Raw genomic sequence first — 21740 nt, forward strand, 5'->3', positions numbered from 1 at the left:
AATATCTTACAGTGCTCACACTTCTATTCTCCCATTCATATGCAACCAGGGTAGACCCTGCTTAGCTAATGGGACAAGTCATGCTTGCTACCACAAGACCAGCTCTCCTCTTTGCTATAGGAGTATGCATGCATTTGTGCATACGGCAAATGTGTATATACCTCTTTTCAACAAAGTTACCAAAGCCAATTACATAGATATAAATAGATAAATAAAAAGCTGTTCCTCAAGGGCTCACAATCTAAAAAAGAAATGTAAGATATACACCAGCAACAGCCACTGGAGGGATCTTGTGCTGGGGATGGATAGGGCCAGTAGCTCTTCCCTTGTTAAAGAGAATCATCACTTTTAAAAGGTGCCTCTTTGCTCAATTAGCATGCACATGCATCTCCCCCCCCCCGCTGCTATTTTGAAGGACAAAACACAACCTACAGAAACTAGCATATGTTTGCTTCTCTTGTGCATCTCAAGTCATCCCTCTAGGAAAGAAATCATTCACAAGCCAGAACACCACATCTTCCTTTTTTTATAGACATTGATTCTCTCAGGAAAATGTGCTCCTTTGTTACCACAACTGGAATGGGAACAGTCTGACTAGGAAAATGTAGTCAGCAGGATATTCTTTAGATTCATTAATCCCATAATCCAAGTGCACATTGTCTGGAGACTGAATTTTTTTCTCCCAAACTCTCTAAAGCCATGAGTTCCAGGAAACTCTTATGGGTCAATTGCTTTAATGTGTTTTAACAAGCTCATGGAGACACAATGGCCCTTTGTTGAATAAAAACAAAAAAGGCTGGGTTGATTTCACAGCACCTCAAGATTTATCTTAATATATGTCCTAACTGTTTCTTATGTTCTTATGACACTTACTTCTACTAATGTACAATATTGCTACATTACAGGGAGTTGGGACACCAAATCTGCTCTAAAATACAGGAAATTCTGAGTTCAAAAAGCAAATGGTGCTCAAAGTCATAATTTACTCAAGGCAAAAAAAAGAAGAAAGGAAAGTGGTTTACATGATGAAGAAAGTTATTCAAAGTAGCCCCACTGGAATTAAGTTGCTCATTGCCACTATTATTAAAGTGTTCATAAGACACATGGATGCAGCACATTAAGTTATACAATATCTTCAAAATATGGTTTCTCACAAGAAAGATGTAGAAAACATGTTTAGCTTTGCAGTAAATTAAAATATCTCACTGAGGCTATTCTCACGACTGCAGGAAAGCGGGCTAAGGGAGCCAAGCCCACTTTCCTGAGGTCGTAGGAACAGCCGGGAGCTGCACCACTAACCCCGTTTTGGTGATCGTGAGTCGTCACGGTGCCTGGGAGGCCAACTGGGAGGTTCCAACAAGCCTCTCGACCTTAGGGGGGGGTGTCTCCCCAGAATGCCCTGTGCACTCACACGAGGCGTTGTGGGACTTCCGGGGGCTGGGCAGCCACCGATCCCTGCCGTCCCCACTCAGCTCCGTGACAGAGCCGGTAATTGTGTGGGCAGCCAGTTTGGCCACCCAGGGCGAGCTCCCTGCTCGTCTGCGGGGAGAGTGGCCGAAATCCGCTCTCCCCGCAGAGCCCGGTTAGGCTCTCCATACTGCTCATGTGGAGAGCCTCACTGTCTATTAACTATGCAACCATTCTTCTTTAGTAGCTGCTAGTGATTTATTTTACTGCCTGAAGACGGTGCATGTTGCATTGAAAGCATATGATTTAGACTGAACTCTTGACAAACTGTGATAGTGATTGTTGAACACACCAAAACATAGCATTGGACATTACACAGAACTTGTGTTATTAAACAAGTAGTAACCTGCCTTTAAGATGGTGGCGTGTGGTTCCCCCTGGAAAATCACTCTGTCATAGTGCCCAATTTAATTATTTCAATTCTCAGTCAAGTAGATTAGAAGTGCTGCTTTGTTATGAAGGCAATTAATTGAAAACCAAGAGACCTGGGTCAGTGATGTCAACCAATCCTCTTCCCAAGGGGAGAAGCCCGTAATGCCACGATCTACCCACTATGCAAGAAGTAGCAAATCCATATTTCAGAATAGATGCGGGAGAAAAAGATGACTGAGAGAGCATTGTTGTTGAACTGAAATAGAACATACAGTATGTTTGCTGTTGAATGGTCAGTCTGTGAAAAAAAGATGGAACAGGACCTTATTTCATGCATCTGGTGGGTGGAGAATAAAGCCCTCTAATTTATTTGAATTTGATACCGTCTGCTGTAACCCACTTACAGCTCATCTTCACTTGGCTCAGGTCAACCCCTCCCCACATGTAGTGAATTTTTCAATACAGACTCTGTGATAATGGCCATCACTGTTTCATCCTTTTGCAATGCAAAGCTAACCAGCTTTTGGTTTCCACACACAGTGCAAACACAGATTTCCTGATAGATTTTACAGGCTATACTATGCCAGACAAGGAACTCCTATGGTAGGATCCAGACACAGTCATGGGTTCCCACTGAAATTCACTGAACGTAATTTAGTCATATTTAACTTGTTTCATTAATTTTAGTGGTGCTTAGTCATGACTAACTTAGTCTGGCCTTCTGCCCAATGACAACAAATTATGTTGGTAATCCAAAATGAGCACTTGTAGGTAGCTGGGGTGAGTGTAGACACTGCAGCGACCTCAGCCAAGGATATACGATTCTACTTAGACTTTGCTTTTACTTTTACTTCTCAGTCATGAATATGCAATCCAATCCATGCTTCCTCACAGGGAAATAAATGGTAGAGGGCACCTCCTCCTTGCTTCAGAGACAGAATTAATGTTAACGCAGTGAAGCACAGCTATGCATGGGCGTAGCATCAGGAAAAAGATCTGCAGGGATTGCGGAGAGGAGCCAACCCTATGTGAATGGTCTATTTAATCCCCCAAATTAAGCAGCTGTGAATCTGCCGCGAAGCTGCGAAGCAGATTCACTCTTCAGATACCCCGTGGCATTAAGCCATGTCTGGATAACTTCCTGGTGTTTTAGTTTCCTTACATGGTAAGCCTGCAGGTAGAGCTCTGTTGTTGTTTAGGTAGTTGAGAATAATAATAAAAGCCATCTTTCACCATGCCAACAGAAGGCATTCCACAAGCTTGATCCACCAGTACAGCTAAATGATATTCTGCTTTTCCTGCTGCTCAGAATTTAGCCAGATGCCCTAAATAAACTGGGAGCTGAAAGAAGTTATCGGGTGTGGACATTTCTTGCATCTCTTTAGTGTACTCACTTATTCATCTGCAGTGGCACAGAGAGGCTCCCGGAGGCCCAGGGACAAAATTGTTTTTTGGGGGCCCCCTACTTCAAAGCCCTACTCTGCCACGGTTTCCCCTCTATTTACCCGTGGCTGGCGGGTAAGGCTGGTAGGTTTTTCAGTGGGCGGGCTTCTCCCTGGCTGGCGCACAGGCCTCCCCATTCCCTGGCCAACATACCAGCTTTTCTTGCACCTGCGCATTTCAAGTAGGTAGAGTGTCACATGCTGTGATATCACAGCTTGTTCCAGGTTTTTTCTCCAACCAATCACATCCCAGGAGGAGGAGGAGGTAAGAGACCTTTTTGTTGTTGTTGCCAGACTGACAGTTAGTTGGGGAAGACTGATATAACAAGTTGCCCAGCAGCCGGATCAAGGCCAGAAGCTCTAGTCTGCGGTTGATCATAAACCAAAGTAGCTATGTTGAGGATCAATCCTACTTCCCAAAACGCTGTCTGTCCCAGCCTGGGCCTCCTCTGGGCATCTGTCCACCACGGATGGAGTTCCTCGGGATCTGTCTCTCTGCTGCCTGCCTGCTGCTTTTGGCCTTACTCAGCTGGCAGAGACGTGGCCATTTGGCCGCATCTCACCAAGAACTCCAGCCGCCCTTGCGCAGATGAGAGAGGGGCCACCAGAAGGATGGGGCAAGGAAAAAGAGAAAATCCTGGAGAAAATTGGCTGGGGCGATTGGGGCTCCCTGCCTTTTGGTGGTTGTAATTGTGGTTGCCTTAAAAAAAAAACACCTGTGCAGGAGGGAGGGAATTTGGACTAGGCAAAATGCAGGGGGGGGGGTTATTAATTGGGATTCCCACTGTTTCCCAATGTCAGTCTCATTGCCCTCCACGTTGTTGTTAGCCATGGAGAGGAAAATGGTTGGGCACAATTTGGGGAATGTATAAGATAGAGGGAAAGAAGAAATGGGAACATTCCATCACATACTCAAAAGTAAACACCACTTTGGGCTCTCACCAAGCTCTGCAGCTGCTTACTCAGAAGTAAATCTCAGTCACTAACAAGTGACCCTTCCTCTTCTTTTCAGCATTAGTGAACATACACTCCCAGGAAAACAGTGAGATGCAGCACAAGTTGCTCTCACACACACCATTATGACTCCATCCTCACTTGCAACAGCGGCCATGGCAGCACCCTAACTAGCAGACAGCAAGCACAGCCAGAGGCGTATCTAGGGAAAATAGCACCTAGGGCAAGCACTGAAATTGCGCCCCCTGTCCAAACATCTGACACCCATCTTTCAGATAACTTTACTATAATATCAGCTGGAAAATACAAGTCTGAAGGTCACATACAAGTCACATATCTGAATATGTGTACAGTGACTTATCCAGATGCAGGCAGATATATATATATCTGAATATGTGTACAGTGACTATATATATATATATGAATATGTGTACAGTGACTTATATTATATATATATATATATAAGTCACTGTACACATATTCAGATATGTGACTTGTATGTGACCTTCAGACTTGTATTATATATATATATATATATATATATATATATATATATACACATATACATATACATATACATATACATATATAAATTACCTGTAGCCCCTTCGGGGGGCTTCCTAAAGGCCGTGGCTGGGGGTCTGCAAAGGTTCCCCCTCCCCTCTGCTGGCCTCTAGGGCCTCACAGGGACCATTTGAGCATGTGCAGTGGCCATTTTTAAATTATTATTTTTTAAATGGCAGCTGAAAACAAAATGGCCACCATGCATGCTCAAGTGGCCTCTGTGAGGAGCACAGCCATAAGCTCTACTATAGCAATGTCTTCTGCTCACATTTGAGTGAGTACACCTTGCAATGCACAATACAGATTGCAGAGCAGACCAGAGCAGTGAGTGAAGCACAAGTTACTCCCAGGGCCAGGCATGGTGCTCATCTCTTACCATGAAAAGAAGTCTTCTTTCTCCTCTTCTTCTCCAGCGTAAGTGTACATCCCTGCCTGCCTGCATCTGGATAACACACCATGGCCTCAGATTGGTGCTGGGCCCTGGCTGACAGCCTGACACATGGGTCAGGGCACCAGTCTATATCTCATCATCAGCCACGGTGGTGTCATGCATGCATGTCTGCGTGTGTCAGCAGCACTAATGGGCAGACTGTGACACATCTGGGTTGACCAGGGTGAGGCAAGCTGCCAGTGGTGTTGCAGTGGTTAGGGGTGACCATGAGTCACTCACCCTCCATGGTCAGCTCGGGGTAGCCCAGCAGCAGGAGGATGACCTTCAGGAAGACCAGCCGCTCCACCATGTCAGCATCCAAGCATAAGTGATGGGGTGTCACCATGGCCCCGACCAAGGAGATAACCCTCTCACTCTGGTTGGTGGGCACAAGACATCTAGCAACCGTCGCCATGTCTGGCCAGACTTGGTGATGCATTGCTCAAAACTGGATTGGCTTGTCTCCTGGCCTGGCCTGCCACCGGGTCCTGCAGGTACAGCAGAACACACTGCTCAGCATTGCACCCTTCCATGAACTACTGGGTGGAATGTGGAGGCGGAACCGCCAGCTCACTTGGCCCTGCCAGGGACACTCCCCTTCTGGGCCGGGAAATGATAGTGATAGTACTGCTGCTGGGGTGGACTGCACACTAGCATAGGTGCTCCACCACCTGGTTGAGCCCCAGCCCCCTATCTTCAGCTTGCCTAATCTCTGCAACCAGGAGGTCCCTCCACCTGGGCAGCTGGTCAGGGGTGATTGTTTTGCCCTTCATCCTTGGGTCACATAGGCAGGACAAAGCATGCTCCGTCAATTTACCCAAGGGTATCTTGAGATGCTCCAACACTCCAGTTCTCAGTCAACCTGCCAAGGCAATTGCTTCCTCAGTGGTCAGTGTGGTCTGGAGCTCACCCATCATCTTCTTGTGGAGAATAACAGTGGGCAAAGCTTGGCTCAGTATTCCTGCCTTGGCACACAAGCCATTCATGGCAACAAAGAGCAGCTTGAGTGCCAAGACAACCTCGAAAGCGAGTGCCATTCCTGGTTGGATAGGTCGCACACTTCCAAGCCTCACCTCCTTGCCAAGCTGTGGAAGGACGGTTCTTTCTCCTACAGGCACTGGAGCAAGAGACAGGTGGAGTTCCACCAGGTCAGAACATTCTGAGGGATCAGATATTTAGGTAGGCCCAGCTCAAGCTGCCCCTTCCTTAGCACATGCCTACCCTTTTCACTCCGGTTGAAGTAAGCTGCTAACTTAGGAACATAGGAAACTGCCATATACTGAGTCAGACCATTGGTCTATCAAACTCAGTATTGTCTTCACAGACTGGCAGCGGCTTCTCCAAGGTTGCAGGCAGGAATCTCTCTCAGCCCTATACCTCTTCCCAGAGTGGCTTCATCCCCTGAGGGGAATATCTTGCAGTGCTCACATATCAAGTCTCCCATTCATATGCAACCAGGGCAGACCCTGCTTAGCTATGGAGACAAGTCATGCTGGCTACCACAAGACCAGCTCTCCTAACTTGCAGCACTTCTCCACAAGAACAGCTGTGACAGCAGTAGGATGGCGCCCAGCTCCTGCAGCGGGGATGAATCACCTGGCTGCAGCCCCAGAAAGGCCAAGAGCTTCACTCACGATGACCCTGCTTTGCTGCCTTCATGATGTTGGCAACAGGAAAGCAGTGTGCCTCCCACTGGGACTGCTCTACAGATCAACAGTGAAGTGCATGCTGGTGTCAGGCACTGCTGTGTGCAGCAGCCCTGACATGGCCTCTGTACATGCCCAGTACAGGGAAGGCACCACCCTCCTGCTAAGGGTGATGTGTGAGGGGTATTTGGTAGTGCAGAAGCTTGTGCTCTCCACTACCTGGAATGGCTGGTAGTCCAAAGTGATCATCTCCCCAATGGCACAAGAGATGAGATGAGGCTCTGGGTGACCAGACTGCTTGCCCACCGACTGCATCCACCATGCAGGAAACTTCCCCTACTTGGGAGTAAGAGCCTTGCTGCTACCCAAGGACACACCAGGACTATTGCTGCCAGCAGGGGCAGGCACTCCTGGTTGATGCCATCGCAGGTGCTGCAGCAGTGCTGTCATCCCAAGACAGTTGGCTACATACCCCTGTGGACCAGTGGATGCAGTCAGCATTGCACAGGTCACCATGGGTCAGTTATGCTCAGAGCATTGTGGTGCACATAAAGAAGCCAGAAAAATTAAATCCCCCCCAATACAGAAGCCGACTTTATTTTGGGGTAGGCTGTTCTTGGAGGGAAGACAACGGAGCAAGTCGAAGGGAAGGGAAGGCAAAGAAGGGAAGGGGATTACTGTGGCCTCTCTAAGCCACCCCTCCTGCCATATAGTCCTGCCACCCAATCCCACCCTTGCCTCAAACTAGGCCTTATTTAAAGAACTGAATCTGACCAAGGTGAGTGGGTGGGGCTCCCACCTTCTAATGTCTTCTTCCAGAGGCGTCCTTGGCTAGAGTCTTGCAAGTGTCGCTCTCGGAGGCACTCATGGTCCAAGCAGACACTGGCGGGAGGGCACATGGGCACTAGTCAGGCACCCACTCATCCAAACAATCAAAACAAAAAAGAAATAAAACAGTCAGAGAGAGCCTGGGCACTGGAGAGAAGTCTCAGTACAAGAGTTATTTAGCTAGCTAACTAGCTAGCTAAATAAATAAAAATACATAATTCAGTCCAGAGTTGAATTACATAATTCAGTCCAGAGTTCTTCACAGAAACGAAGAACAGGTACAGCTTGGAGCTACAAGAAGACTAGCACAGCATCCCACTAAATAAAGCCACTGGAGCTGGGGCTGGCTACAAGCATGAATAAGAAACTAAAATTCCAAGCAGCACCCAGTTATGCCACTGGGGCTGCTGGTACAGTTTTAAAATAATCAGAAAAAAAATACCAGCACAGCAGCACCCCGGCTATTAAAGCCACTGGGAGTAGAATGGCTACAAGTAAGAATAATATCAGAAAATTCCAAGCAGAACGCAGTTAAAGCCACTGGTACTACTGGTACAATTTTTTAAAATAAAGATGGGGAGGACAAAGCAGTGGTTGGCATTGCAAATTTAAAGGAAAAATAAAAAGAGAGACAGCAGGCACTCTCTGTCTCTCTCACCACTCTCTGGGGGCCAGGCAGGCTGGCATGCCTAAACCAGTACTACCACTATGCTATCTCAGTGCTGCTGCAGTCTCTCTCTGATCCTTCTCTCTCAAGGAATAAAACAGCAATGACTCTCTGCTCAATCAGCCCCTTCTATAAATTTCGAAACTCCCTCCTTTGGCCTCCCTGCTCCCTCCCCCAGCCAATGGGGGCACAGTTGCCTATGCCAACACTTGATTTGAATGACAACAAGCCAACCAAGAAGCAAAGAGATCTCAAGCAAATTGTAAGCCAGTGTCAGAAAGCCAATCAGCAAGGGGAAAATATAGAGACAAAATGGTGCCCACAAATCGATGCACAAATCACACAAGTCAGTTCACATTGAATTGGGGCTGATTCGATTTGACCTTGAATCAGTCCCTTCATTTAACGGACGATTTGATTAGCGGTTGAATCCGTGAATCGCCCTGATTCTTCATGAATCAGTTTGTGTGCTAATCAAATTGCACATCTCTGCTTAGAACTTCTTTTCAATGAATTGTATCTGTGACTGTATGTTTTAACTTTTTCTATGTGGAAATCAATTGTTTTGATTTGATTTGATAGCTTTTTGGTTTTGATCTGACCCTTCAAATCCAAGTACCTCCATATGGAAACCCAAATTTCTCTTTGTTTACACTAAGTTTCACTCAGTTTAATACTTACTCAAAAGTAAGTGTGCCTATGAGCCTCTCCCAATTTCCTCCTTTAATGCAGCATGACAAAGAGGCACAGTCCTTCTCCCTCTACAGCAGCTAGCAGTGCCTGAGAAGAATGCATGCCCAGGCAAGAGGAAGAGGATTTCAGGCATGTGTTAAATGCCTGAAATACTCCAGGACTCAGGACTGTGGCAAGAGGAGCGCTGGATCTGAGGGCCTGCAGCCACTGCCTCTCAGACCATCTTATGAGGCACTCCTGTTCTCTTGATTGGAGTTGGCTGCCCCAGCAGGGATTCCTGGTATGCACATTTTTATATATTTTTTATTATTGTTGCTATAATAATAATTATTATTATTATTACATTTATATCCTGCTCTTCCTCCAGGGAGCCCAGAGCGGTGTACTACATACTTAAGTTTCTCTTTCACAACAACCCTGTGAAGTAGGTTAGGCTGAGAGAGAAGTGACTGGCCCAGAGTCACCCAGCTAGTATCATGGCTGAATGGGGATTTGAACTCAGGTCTCTCTGGTCCTAGTCCAGCTCTCTAACCACTACAGCACGCTGGCTCTCTTTAAGACAACCCCCTACCTTTCTAAACCCCACACTTTCTAAACTTGGGAAAAACCTTATCCTAGGTTTGGGTAAATACGGTACATGCAGTTAATGTACAATCAAGGTTTGCTTACAGCAGAGGTGGCCATTCTGAGGCTCTCCAGCTGTTGTGGGACTTCAACTCCCATCATTCCTAGCTGCAATAAATTGCAGTTGAGGGTAATGTAGTCCATCAACAGATGGAGAGCCTCAGATTGGCCACCCCTGTTTACAGTATTTTATCAATGCAGGTGTGCTCACATGTGCATTATGAGAATATCTACAATGTGTTCACAATGGAGTTGTGGGGTGTGTGGAGAAACTGAAAGCTACACCAAACTGTGCATGCACACTGCTTTGTACAATATCCAGAAAAGTTTTAAAAAGCAAAATGATGGAGAATTCCTAATGCATCCATTCCAGTTCAGAAACAAGACAAGAAAATTTGGAATTTCAGAATTTCTGGGAGAAATTAAGAGGGAAGAACTTTTGGAAGCATCCTGAATCACAACAAAGGCACACCCTAAGGTTCTAAATATTAGCATGAACTATTAAGGTAGTTCAGAGTTTCTATCAGATCACTCCTATCTAATTGATTCCTTGTCTTTTAACTTGCATAAAAAGAACATGAAACAAGCTAAGCAAACATTTGGGAGCTGTACTAAGGAAAAATTAATAGGTTTCAATGAACCAAGATCCTCAGGCATAAAAGAAATCATGGCTTGAAGCATTAAGTAAACAAAATGCCAGACAGTTTCATTGTTTCCTGATCCACATATAGGCCTGCAGCTAAAGTTATTATTATTATTTTACATTTATATCCCGCTCTTCCTCCAAGGAGCCCAAAACGGTGTACTACATACTTAAGTTTCTCCTCACAACCCTGTGACGTAGGTTAGGCTGAAAGAGAAGTGACTGGCCCAGAGTCACCCAGCAAGTATTTGGCTGAATGAGGATTTCAACTCAGGTCTCCCTGGTCCTAGTCCAGAACTCTAACCACGCTGGTTATGGATACCCCTGGAATACATGAGACACAAGAGCCCAATTCAGATATTATGCTGTAGAAGTGTCCAGAGGTCTGTATACTTATACATGTGTTTGTGTGAATGATTGTACCTGTGTTCATTTTAAAAGTAAACCTGGATACAGGCCCTTCAAATGCATGGTACAGATCAGAAGTGTATTTTAGTACCTGTGTTCAGCATAAAATGTGAATGTCTGGGTACAGATCTGTAACTGTGCACACTATACACTTGCCGTATGAGTGTTGAACATAACGTGTGACTAGGCCTAAGGGATGAGATGAGGGGGAGAGGGGAAAGATAGAAGACCTGGGAGGAGGATAGAAAGAAGAGTGCCTGCTTGCCTTTGCTGCCACTCCATCTCTGTTGCTGCTTACTGCCTAGATGTAGTCTAGCTCTCTCTCTTTCCCTCTCTCCCTCTCCCTCACGCCTTCTTTTCCTATCTATCTTGTCCTTCTCTCCTCTCAAAATGATGACCAAAAAAATTGGCACGCCAGGCAATGGGTGGCACTTTAGATTTCCCAATGGTAATCTGGCATATCATGATTTGCATGGCACTGGGTTCCTCCCTCCTAGCTCTGGCCAACATCACCTCTAGCCAAGTAACATACTCGAGTTGTGCACCCTGATGTAAAAGGTAACAACCCTACCCACACTAGATTGCACCTCTGTCATATCACAGACCTATGTACACAGCACTTCTTTCAACATATGGGTCATATTACTTGAAATATGAAATCCACAGGGAAATTGAAGGACTCCTTAAATTTCTCAGAAGTTAGCGGGTACTTGCTACTTTAAAGGATAAGAAGCACTTCAGTAAAAGACCTGAGATGAGCCAGCCTGCAAATAGGATCCTTCAGAATCCTGGAAAAGATCAAGGAATGCTACGATATGCAATTATTCCACAGAATTACAACTGCACAGACAGGTTTTACCTCTCTCTGATTTGTTCACCCGACTTGTCGTAGTAGAAGTGCCACATCCCATGGCTTCAGCAGAGACTCAATATCTGATTTTTTTTTCTTTAGAGATGATGGTTTTCTTTCAACCAGTGATGTTGCAACCACTCCCTTCTTATGTTCATCTCAATATACACCAATATACCAATCCCAGGGAGATTCACTTCATTCATTTGCTCTAATAAGAGAGAATAGAATGTGACAAAAAATAGTGGCTAACAATACAGTATCTAAGGTGCTGTGCAGCAAACTCATTACATAGACTAATATACATACACTGGTAAAGGCAGTGGGGAGAACCGCCACCTTTGTTGCTGAACTCCAGACTCACCATTCAACTGGTCCTGTTGGCTAATCAGAACTCTTTTATCCTTGACGAATCAGAACCAGAGAAAGGAGCAGGCCACACCATTACCATGGGAGGGATCCAATGCAATTCTATCTCTGGGATAAGTATGATAGAGGCATGGTAGTGCCTTTATGTCTAAGGCAAGGCCATAAAATGGCATGTTTCTCCATGTATATTTGCCTGAAGTTTGTCACATTCTAGCACTCAGAACATCAACACGGTTTGCCCAATTGTTCTGAAATTTGAGATATTTTAGATTTTCATTCCATTTCCATTCTTTTGAAACTATGACTCAGAGTGAGGCCTAATCTTAATTGTAAAACTCTGTTTTCTCCCCCCCCCCGCCAAAATTATATTATCTACTATCAAATGTGGAGCATCACCCTGTGCCTCCTCCATCCCAGACTGCTTGCTCCTTGTGTCTGTCCCTCTCCTGAGGCCCTGGACACTCTCCACCAGCCAGCCTCTCATGCCCAGCCGGCTCCTTATATGCCTCCTCACAGGCTATGCATCACCCACCCCCAATTACGGGGCCGACGCCCCTCTTTATTCCCTGTAATTGTATACTGTTTACAGCTGCTGCTAATTACAGCTGCTCTCCCCCTTCTCCCTCCTCCTGCTCAGACCCCTCCCTTCAGGAGGCGTACTGCTGACGTTATCCTCGCATGCTTCCCCTTTGGCTCTTTCAGGGTTCTGCCCCTCCTCCGCTGGAGCGGAGTCCCTGCCCGTTGGCTGTCTTTCCTCCACTTCTCCCCAGCTGCCACCCGTCCCTGTCTCCTCAGGCCCCCTCACCACTCTGTCCTTGTGGGTTAAGGACAGCTGGCCTTGCCGGACATCAGTGTTAGCTACTTCTGTTTGCTGTGTCACAGTGATAGTGGACAGAGGAGACACCATGGCATCTTTACGGCTGATGGGGTGTGTTTTCTATGTGTGCTGGTAGGGGGAGAGTGTACGAAAAAAGTTCCCAAAGCAGTTTACATAGATATGATATAAATAAATAAAATAAAATGGCTCCCTGTCCCCTAAGGGCTCATAATCTAAAAAATAAACATAAGATAGACACTGGTGATGGTCACTGGAGGATGCTGTACTGGGGCTGAATAGGGACAGTTACTCTCCCCCTGCTCAATAAAGAGAATCACCACTAAAAAGGTGCCTCTTCGCTCAGTTATCAGGGGCAGACTGGTTGTTCTGCCATCTCTGCCCATCAATTAATTCCCTCCATGAATGGCTAATGTGTCCTTCGTGCACAACACTATAGTGGTGGTGGCAGAACTGGTTTGAAAGCAGGGAGTGACTGTTAGTGTGGCTACATTATATCTTATTTGAAATGGTATCATTGTGCTCTTTATTTTCTTCTTGAAGAGAAAAAAATGTAGGATCTTGAAGGATCCTGACTACGTTACACCAAGAGTGCAATGGTAGCAGTGGCATAGTAGCAGGGCTTTAGTCTCCTTTTTAATGCGCTTTCTGAATATTTTTTTAAACTGATAAACGGGAGGAGGAGGTTTCCACATACAATTCAATAACTCCTATTAGTACTTGACAGAACCCTGGAATAACAAGTAGCACATTACAACCTTCCCACTGCAAGAGTGAGTGAGTAAGTAAGTGATCACAACACCACCTTTCTGAACATTCTCCAGATGGTGTTTTTAACTGTTATGTAGAAGAGCTACATATAATTCTTCTACATCTGCAATTTATTTATTTATTTTGATTTCTATACTGCCCTTCCAAAAATGGCTCAGGGCGGTTTACATTAGAAACACTAAAATCAATTGTTAAAATCAAAAACTGTAAAAACATAAAACCATTACTAAAACAGTTAAAACAGTTTTTAAAACCCTGGAAAACTAATCCAAATCTTTAAAAACAGTGAGGAATGAGGAAAATACCCATGTATTTCACTTTACTTATCATATCTTATCTATCTATCTATCTATCAATCATATTTTTATACTGCCTGATATGTACATCACTTGGAAGGCCAAACATGGTTGTCGTATTTTTAGTTTTATATATATATTTAAAAATAGTGGCTGACATTCTGACCAAATTACTTGAAGGAAGCCCTTCTGAAATTTAGTATTGTTTAGAATAACTCCTGAGTAACACTAGACCAGTAACCTGGTCTAGATGTCTGCCAGCCAGTGCCTTTTAAAATTTAGTCTCCATATTTTGTTTATTAAGTTTATACCCTGATATTTACCTTAATTGTTTCTAAAATATTAGGAGTAGACATTACTGGATTAGTAACAGATAAGATAAGCATACAGTCCAATTCTGAATTAATTTCCTTCCATCTTTATTCCAGTTATCTCACAGTTCCCTAACTTTCTCTACGAGATTCTGCAGATATAGCAAATAATGATGCACAGAGACAAAAAACCTGATAGGTTCCCCTTTCAAGTAAAACACTTTGCGATAATAAATCTTGGCATATATCTTGGCATCAGGCCTATAATAAATTAATCAGATCCATTAAAAAAAACACTAATGCCAATATGATGGTTCAACATTTCCATTAAGTAATCTCTCTACTACGGTATATCACAAGTTTTGCTGCATTAAGTAGCATTAGTATAGCTTATTATTTAGCACAATGCATGGTGCTTTACAAAGAATGATATGCAGATTCCCTACTCCAAGGAACTTATATAGCTTCTTTGTTAGATTTTGATGATGTATAAAAGGTTAAATACTTTTTAGCGCTGTCTAAAAAAGGTCTTCCTTTAAAAGAGAGAGAGAGAGATTGTATATGGATGTATACATGTACATTACACTTTTAAGCTTTGCTGGAATTGAAGTTAATATTTTCAGGTTTAATAAGGAAATTGAAATTATTCTGCTCTGGCTGGTTCCTTTCTTCTTTCTGTAGCATGCAACATTACTTAGGCTTCATGTCATGGTTCTGGTATGAAATGTCTGCCCAACAAGTATTAAAATGTCTTACTAGAAGGGGTAACTAGAATTTCCAAATATTCAATCATTAATCCATCAAGACCTGGCAATTTCTAACTTTTAGGATTCTAACTAGCTCTTCTAAGTGGTCTGGGATCAGGGCAACTGAGAGGTTTTTGCCGCTGCCTTTGGAGATGAGTGAATAGCCACCAACAGGATTTTTCTCTTGTGGCACCCCAATTATAACATGCATTTCCATAAATATGTTGACAAATAGATTGGTTAAGGTTAGTCTACTTTATTATCTTTTAAGTACTGAGCTATATTTCTGGGAATCCTGGGTGGATGGGACTGGAGAGGGAGAGGTGGATGGGACTGGAGAGGGAAAAGAAGGGCCATGCTAGACCCAGATATGTCCATACCTGGGTCTAGCAAGGCAGGAACTCAAAGGAGAGGCTGTTTAGCAAGCAAAGGCTGGTTGCAAATGGAGGAATTGCGTAGGAGACAGGAGCCCCATCCCTTCTGGAGCTCAGGTTGATCCAGTGTTAAGACAGGTGCTGTCCTCCTGAATTGGGAGGGAAGCCCTAAACAGCTAGGTGAGCTCTTCACCTCTGTTGTTGGAGTTTGGCCCCGGAACAGCATCACCTCTGCTCCTGGGGGCAACTGAGGAAATTTTCAACAGGACAGGAGCCTTGCTAGGGGGAAACAGGTCCCCAGAGATCCAGGACTCCTCCACAGTGTAACTAGCTCTGGTTGCTTAGGTTCTCTCGGATCGAAGGAACTTTTGTTAGGGCCAAAGGTCTCAGCTGAGGTGTGCCTTCTCCTCCTCTGGGAGGCTCTCCTTCTTGCTGGATTCCAAGTGGGTCCTGACAGGATTGCACTATCAATATGTTGGACACAATCTAACATAGACTTGGAAGCACTTACATACATTGAAATCCATGAGCTTAAGCATGCCTAACACTTTGTTGGACTGAGGCCTTATATAAGAATGTTATCACGTACATGAAAAGCACTTAGAATCATCACAGTGGTACAGAGCTGCTGCACACCATATCAGGTCTGTTGCAGACTCATATGGCAGTCCTGACATTGTAGAAAATGGGCAGTTGCACAATGCTGCCACAGTTTCTCCCATTCATGACAGTAGGGGAAAGTACAGTAGCACTGCTTGAGCAACCACTTGTTCTTTACAAGGTTGGGGCTGCCTTACGAGTGCACAGCAGCCAGCCCTTAACAGAGTACATAGTGGCGCCATACTGCTGCACATCATTTCAGCCACAGAATGTTAATGTTAGAGTTGAAAGGCACCTTGAAGATACTCAAGTAGGAAACTTCTACACTGTTGAAAACCTCCAGTGAAGGAGAGCCTTCCACTGCATGAGACAGCCTGTCTCACTGTCAAACAACTCTTACAGATAGGAAAGGACATTACTAGAAACCTAAATCTTGTTCCTTTGCATTTCAACACTTGGCATGCACTCTTTCAATTTCATTCCTGCGACCTTGAAAAGCTACTTCTGAGAGGTACCAAGACAAGAGTCCTTAGCAACCAAGGTTTTGAAAACAACAAACACCAGGATTAAGTTTATGAAGCTGAAGAAAAGCTGCAGCTTGAAAATAACAACTATAATAAATCTTATATAAGAGTAGTAAGGCCTCTCTTCTACAGAGAATTACTATAACTTCTGAGGTAACTATATGTGGAAAATTAATCATTTTTATTCCAACAGAGTTGTGCTTATAGCAATCAGGTGATTTAAGTCCACTTCAAGTGGGAAGGCAAAGTTTAATATGAAACTAGGCAGATGATTTTGGAATATGGATGTACACAATGGGATTCAAACAACCAAAGAACCAACAAACATTATTAGGCAATAAGGAATGTCCTTCAAACCATGGCTCAGCATTTGCACTCTATATGTGCACATAATGTGTGGTACCACCAGCCCCAAGGGAAACATTAGTTCTGCTGACTGCCATCTTAGGGCCAAACATTTTCTCCATGGAAAATCAACAAGCATTTGTGAAACTTAAGTAAGTCAGTGGGATGTTTGAAGCTCTGATCTGCCAGCACCAATGCTGGTGCACAAAAAGTAGCCGCCAAGTTATCTCCTTGTTATCTCCCCACTGGTGATACTTGAGTGCCACAGGGGTTCCTACGCCACTGTGGACAGAAATGGTGGGGTTATAAACTGGGTCATTGGGGCTCTGGTGCTGATTGACTAGCTATCCAGTTTCTAAGATTTCAACACTTTTGTTCTTCTGTCTCTAAGGCAGAGATGACATGATTAAGATCATAATCAGAGACCTACTTTGGGTGCCACCACCATCTGAAGTTAAGTAGTAGGCTACTAGTGAGGGGCCTTCTTTTACAGAGCCCCAGCCTTGGAACGCTCTCTCTAGAAAGACTTGCCTAGTGCTTACTACTCTCATATCTTCCTGGTGCCACTGAAACTCTATTCATTTCCCCGGCATTTTGAAATAATATTAGTCCAGCTGGTTTTTATTTTGATGGCTGTGTATATTTACCCACCCCCACCCCCACACACAGACACAACCTTTTTTTTTTTTTTGCTTTATTAACTTTGCTGTTTTATCTAAGATGCTGCTGCTTGTATTATTGTAATTTAAGGCACTAGAAATCATGCCTTTTATGCAACAAGCCTTACAAAAGCAACAATAAAATGTCTCTGTGATATACAGTTAAACATATAATAAAAACACAATTAAACACACATCAGAACAACACTACAGCAGAGCAATCAGATAACAAGAGCCAGAAAAGCAGCAGCAATTCAAACCTACTGTGCGGCTATACAGAAGCTTCAGTTAAAGGCCTCATGGAAGAGGAGGGTCTTGACAGCCCTCAAGACTGTTTAAAGATGTTAAACATTGCCAGTGAGGCAGTCTGCTGACTCTCCTAGGAAGGCCATTCCACAGCTGCAGTTTCACCACAGAAAAAGTGGACCTAACTTCAGTCAGCCATGCACAGGTCACCTCCAAGCTGGAGCGTGCAATCATGTTTTATTATAGTTTTATGAATTTCATGGACTTCAAAGCAGCCCTGAGACTGATAGGACAGTATGTGTGAGGGATGGCCAGAGAATCTTATTAAATAAATAATTAAATACATTAAGATGGTTAAGAATGCTGCTGAGTGCTAAAACCACAAAACAGTTTTTCTCTCTTTGGAGAAGGATGTATCTTGAGGATACATTTTTGAAGGAGAAACTACTTGGCGGGCGGGGGGAATCTGGGAAGAAAATGTGTGCTTTGAATTTCTGGAGAAACTTTGAGAAGGAAATGAACATGTAAATTAAGAACATGTTTTCAGTGCATATGGAGAAGTGAAAACTGCATTTGGCTGTTGCTCAACACAACAATAATTGTCTTGTTGGACCATACTAATGTCCACCCAGCCCAGATGTCTCTGGATGCTCATTACCAGGCACTAGCAATTTGCCTTTCTATGTTGTTTGCTGATAGCATCTAGTATTCAGAGGTATACTGCTTCTGAACATGGAGGTTCCATTTGGCTTATCATAGGCAATGTGGCAGGAGCTATACTTCATGAATATGTCTAATACATTTTAAAGCAGTCATAGCACCTTGCAGCACCCAATGGCCTTCACCACTGCATTTTTAAGTCTGCATTTTGTACAGAAGTAATTAAGGTAAAGTGTGTTGTTGAGTCCGTGTCGACTCCTGGCGACCACAGAGCCCTGTGACTGTCTTTGGTAGAATACAGGCGGGGTTTACCATTGCCTCCTCCCATGCAGTATGAGATGGTGCCTTTCAGCATCTTCCTATATCACTGCTGCTAATAGATGCTTTAAAAAAGAAGAAATTATGAGGCAGCTTGAATTTGATTTTCCTTTTGTATCTGTAAAAATGGGAGAGGAACAATTCAGACCATGGCATACCATAGCACTGCAGAAAGGTGGGAGTAAAGCAGTGGTTTGGTGTTTATGGTCAAACATTACCACTGCTTTGTATACGGTCTGTGCTCTTGGGCAAATCTCTCAGCATCATAAGTTTACTTCCTGTAAAACTGATGTTTTGTTGTAGCAGCAAGTGCAAGGTTTAGTGGTTTGCAGTCCCACCTCTGCCTTTTACTCAGTTTGCTTTACTGGGTAATTCTTTGTCTCCATCTCTTCTAGCATCCCCTTTTCAGCCCCTGGCAAACTTCGAAGCAGGGCCTGAGGGCAACTGCTTTCCTCTGTTTTTGTGTCCCCATGTCTGGTCTGCAAAGTTACACTGCCTCTAAAAATAGACATTCTATTTAACTATCATGGGTGACTGGAGGCATCACAGAATTGGAATGGTTGGAATAGTAGCATCCCCCCCCCTTTTTTTTAGGTAGCCGTTGCTTATTTTGGATGTCACTGTGGACACCCAGCCTTTGAACAGTATTCAAGAAAAGAGCCATAGAACATGTGCAAAATGTCACATCCTCACCATTGAGTAATCACTACGGGACCCAACATCGGGCAGGAGCATACTGTCAGAGCAGATGGAATACAACTCCCCACTCTTGCAAGCTGGACTACCATACCAGCATTTCTTAATTTGCAAATGAAAAGCTACTTGGAATGGAGAAAGAGAAACAAATGAAATGAAAACTAGAAATACAAAATTCAACTGAGAATCACATTTAGGAACTTTACTCAAGGCCAAGCTTTCCTTGTAATGACAAGATAGAAATCTTTAAGTTTAAAGAAGATGACATAAATTCTTCCTTTGCTAACTGGCTATGAACTTCTTTCCACTTAGAAAGCTCAGAAATAATTCCGTGATCTGATTTATTTTTTAAAGAAAGATTGCAGTTGTAGAAAGAGAGTAATATATTTATCATGGACAGCTAACCACCAGGAGTCTTTTAGGAAATATGTAAATGCATCCAAAATCATGTTTAACATCAGTTCTAAAATGCAGATAAAAGGAAGAATAACTCAGAGGAGCATTGTGATTTCTACTTCCTAAATCAAGACCGTTTTATATTGCAAGACCACACCCTGTGAAGAAGGTTGACCAGATGCAACAGAGTCAGGGACATAGCTAGGGGAGAGGGGGCCCGTGTTCACCCCTCTCTCTGGCGGCCCCTCAGAGTGAGGGAGATAGTGGAGCTGGGGGTCCCTCAGTAGCGGGAGGTGCCCTGGGTTCTTTGAACCCTTTCGTTCATTTATAGCTACACCCCTGAGTGGCCCCTTTGCCTTTAACAGTTGTGGGAAAGGGAATTTTGCCAGGTGTAGCTTCTCTCCCCATCTCAGTAGTATGCTGTGACAAGCTATGTATGCCAAAATTCCTTCTTCTACCCAACTATGAAATGTGTAGGAATCTTGTCTTTCTATATCTGGTTAATCCTTATATGGGCCTGAGTAGTTAGCAAGAGAGTGTGGACGCCTGAATACATAATCTAGTTCCACTCCACTGATGTTTACAAAAACCTAATGAACTAGGCATGATTAAACTTCTACGATCCTATGAGAGACAGATGTATAAATCCAAGATTTTTGCTGGCTCATGCTATGCATCAGACATATATTTTACTTAGAAATGAGCCCTATTGATCTAAAAGAAATTTAATTCCAGAGAAGCATGCTTAAGATCACAATCTGTATTCATGCACTTTTCTCTCTCAACTGATACTGAATACTTTCTTTAAAAATGGCTAAAATGTTTCAATAAGAAAAGCACACAAAGAAATTACCTGCTTTCTTCCATTGCATCAGCAAAAAGGTTGACTGTTAAGTGTTGTAAACAAGTCTTCTTCCTGGGCAGAGTGTACAGAAAACGACAAGAAATCAATAGCTACTGCTGCTATCTCCACGGTGGGTTATATTTGCGCCCTCCTTACATTTATGCTGATGGAAGATTTCCCAAACACCCTGCTTTAGAAATGAGTGGATCAAACAAGCAGCTCCTTCCCCCCTTTCAGCCTGAAACAAGAGCCCTGTGTGCTACAGATACAGAAGAAGCAGTGCAAGCAGAGTGAGGTATTGGACTTCTGCACACTCCCTGAATCTCAGGCAGCGAAATGGATCACTGAACTAAAGTTATCTGCTTCCTATCAGGAGCCACATGGTCTCTTCCTGCGCAATGACTATTGTATTGATGAGGAGGCACAGATTAGCACACTCACTGTCATGGCATAAACTACAACACGTGAGGTTTAGACAGAGGGAGAGGCACTCAGATCATTCAAAGAGAAAACCAGAGAAATGCAAAATGCAGTCAATCATGTGTTCAGCTACCAAAATATAGTAATATACTGGTAAATTAAATAACTCTGAATATCAGGTGCTGGACATATGCAACAGGTGTTAGCCTGGCCATCTCCTCCGCTACATCCAAACTTGAGCGTTTCCAGGGGCATATATATGGCTTCCCTGATGGAAACATCATAATGGAGCAAATGATCTTTGGTCTGATTTGAGCTGACAATTTTATTAAAATATATCACTATATCATGAATTGTTTTTTAAAGCATTAACATTTCGGGTTGTGACACAGTAAAACTTTGCTATAGATAAAATGCAGTTGGGGAGCGGCGGCGGGTGGGGGAGGCAATGCTGGTTTTATTTGAACAAACTCTAGCAAGTTTCCCTGAGTCAAGTATCTGCTTGACTGTCTGGACTAATCTATACATTCATCTGCCTTTGTGGAGGACAATGTACAATAATGAGAACAAGAAAAAGGTGAGGACTTGAGCTTCATCTCAAGTTGCCTACAAAGAGGATCATGATAACATGCAACCTGAGGAAACAGACGTGAATTTAGTTTCTAAGTTAATGCTCTCTTTGTTGCCTTCAAACATGATGGCAGACAAACCTCCTCCCCCATGAGCCAGAGGATACCCCTTA

General features: G+C 43.8%; 1 protein-coding gene across 6 annotated transcripts in view; it reads right to left on the reverse strand.

The window, feature by feature from the left end:
* Positions 1 to 21740, reverse strand: part of PPEF1 (protein phosphatase with EF-hand domain 1) — a 69710-nt gene that overhangs the window by 47820 nt on the left and 150 nt on the right. For 2 of the 6 annotated variants that reach the window (XM_053304617.1, XM_053304619.1), the window contains exons 2-3: positions 20588 to 20650; positions 11598 to 11799 (exon numbers count right to left, since the gene is read on the reverse strand). In XM_053304617.1, coding sequence (XP_053160592.1) covers positions 11598 to 11649 — 52 coding nt within the window. In that variant the 5' untranslated portion in view covers positions 11650 to 11799; positions 20588 to 20650. Of the gene's footprint in view, positions 1 to 5175; positions 5280 to 7674; positions 7878 to 11597; positions 11800 to 11952; positions 11975 to 20587; positions 20909 to 21740 lie in introns of those variants that run through there. The other 4 variants (XM_053304616.1, XM_053304620.1, XM_053304614.1 and 1 more) reach the window with 4 other exon arrangements.

The sequence above is a fragment of the Hemicordylus capensis genome, chromosome 3 (genome assembly GCF_027244095.1).
Source record: "Hemicordylus capensis ecotype Gifberg chromosome 3, rHemCap1.1.pri, whole genome shotgun sequence".
In the NCBI taxonomy this organism is placed as follows: Eukaryota; Metazoa; Chordata; class Lepidosauria; order Squamata; family Cordylidae; genus Hemicordylus; species Hemicordylus capensis.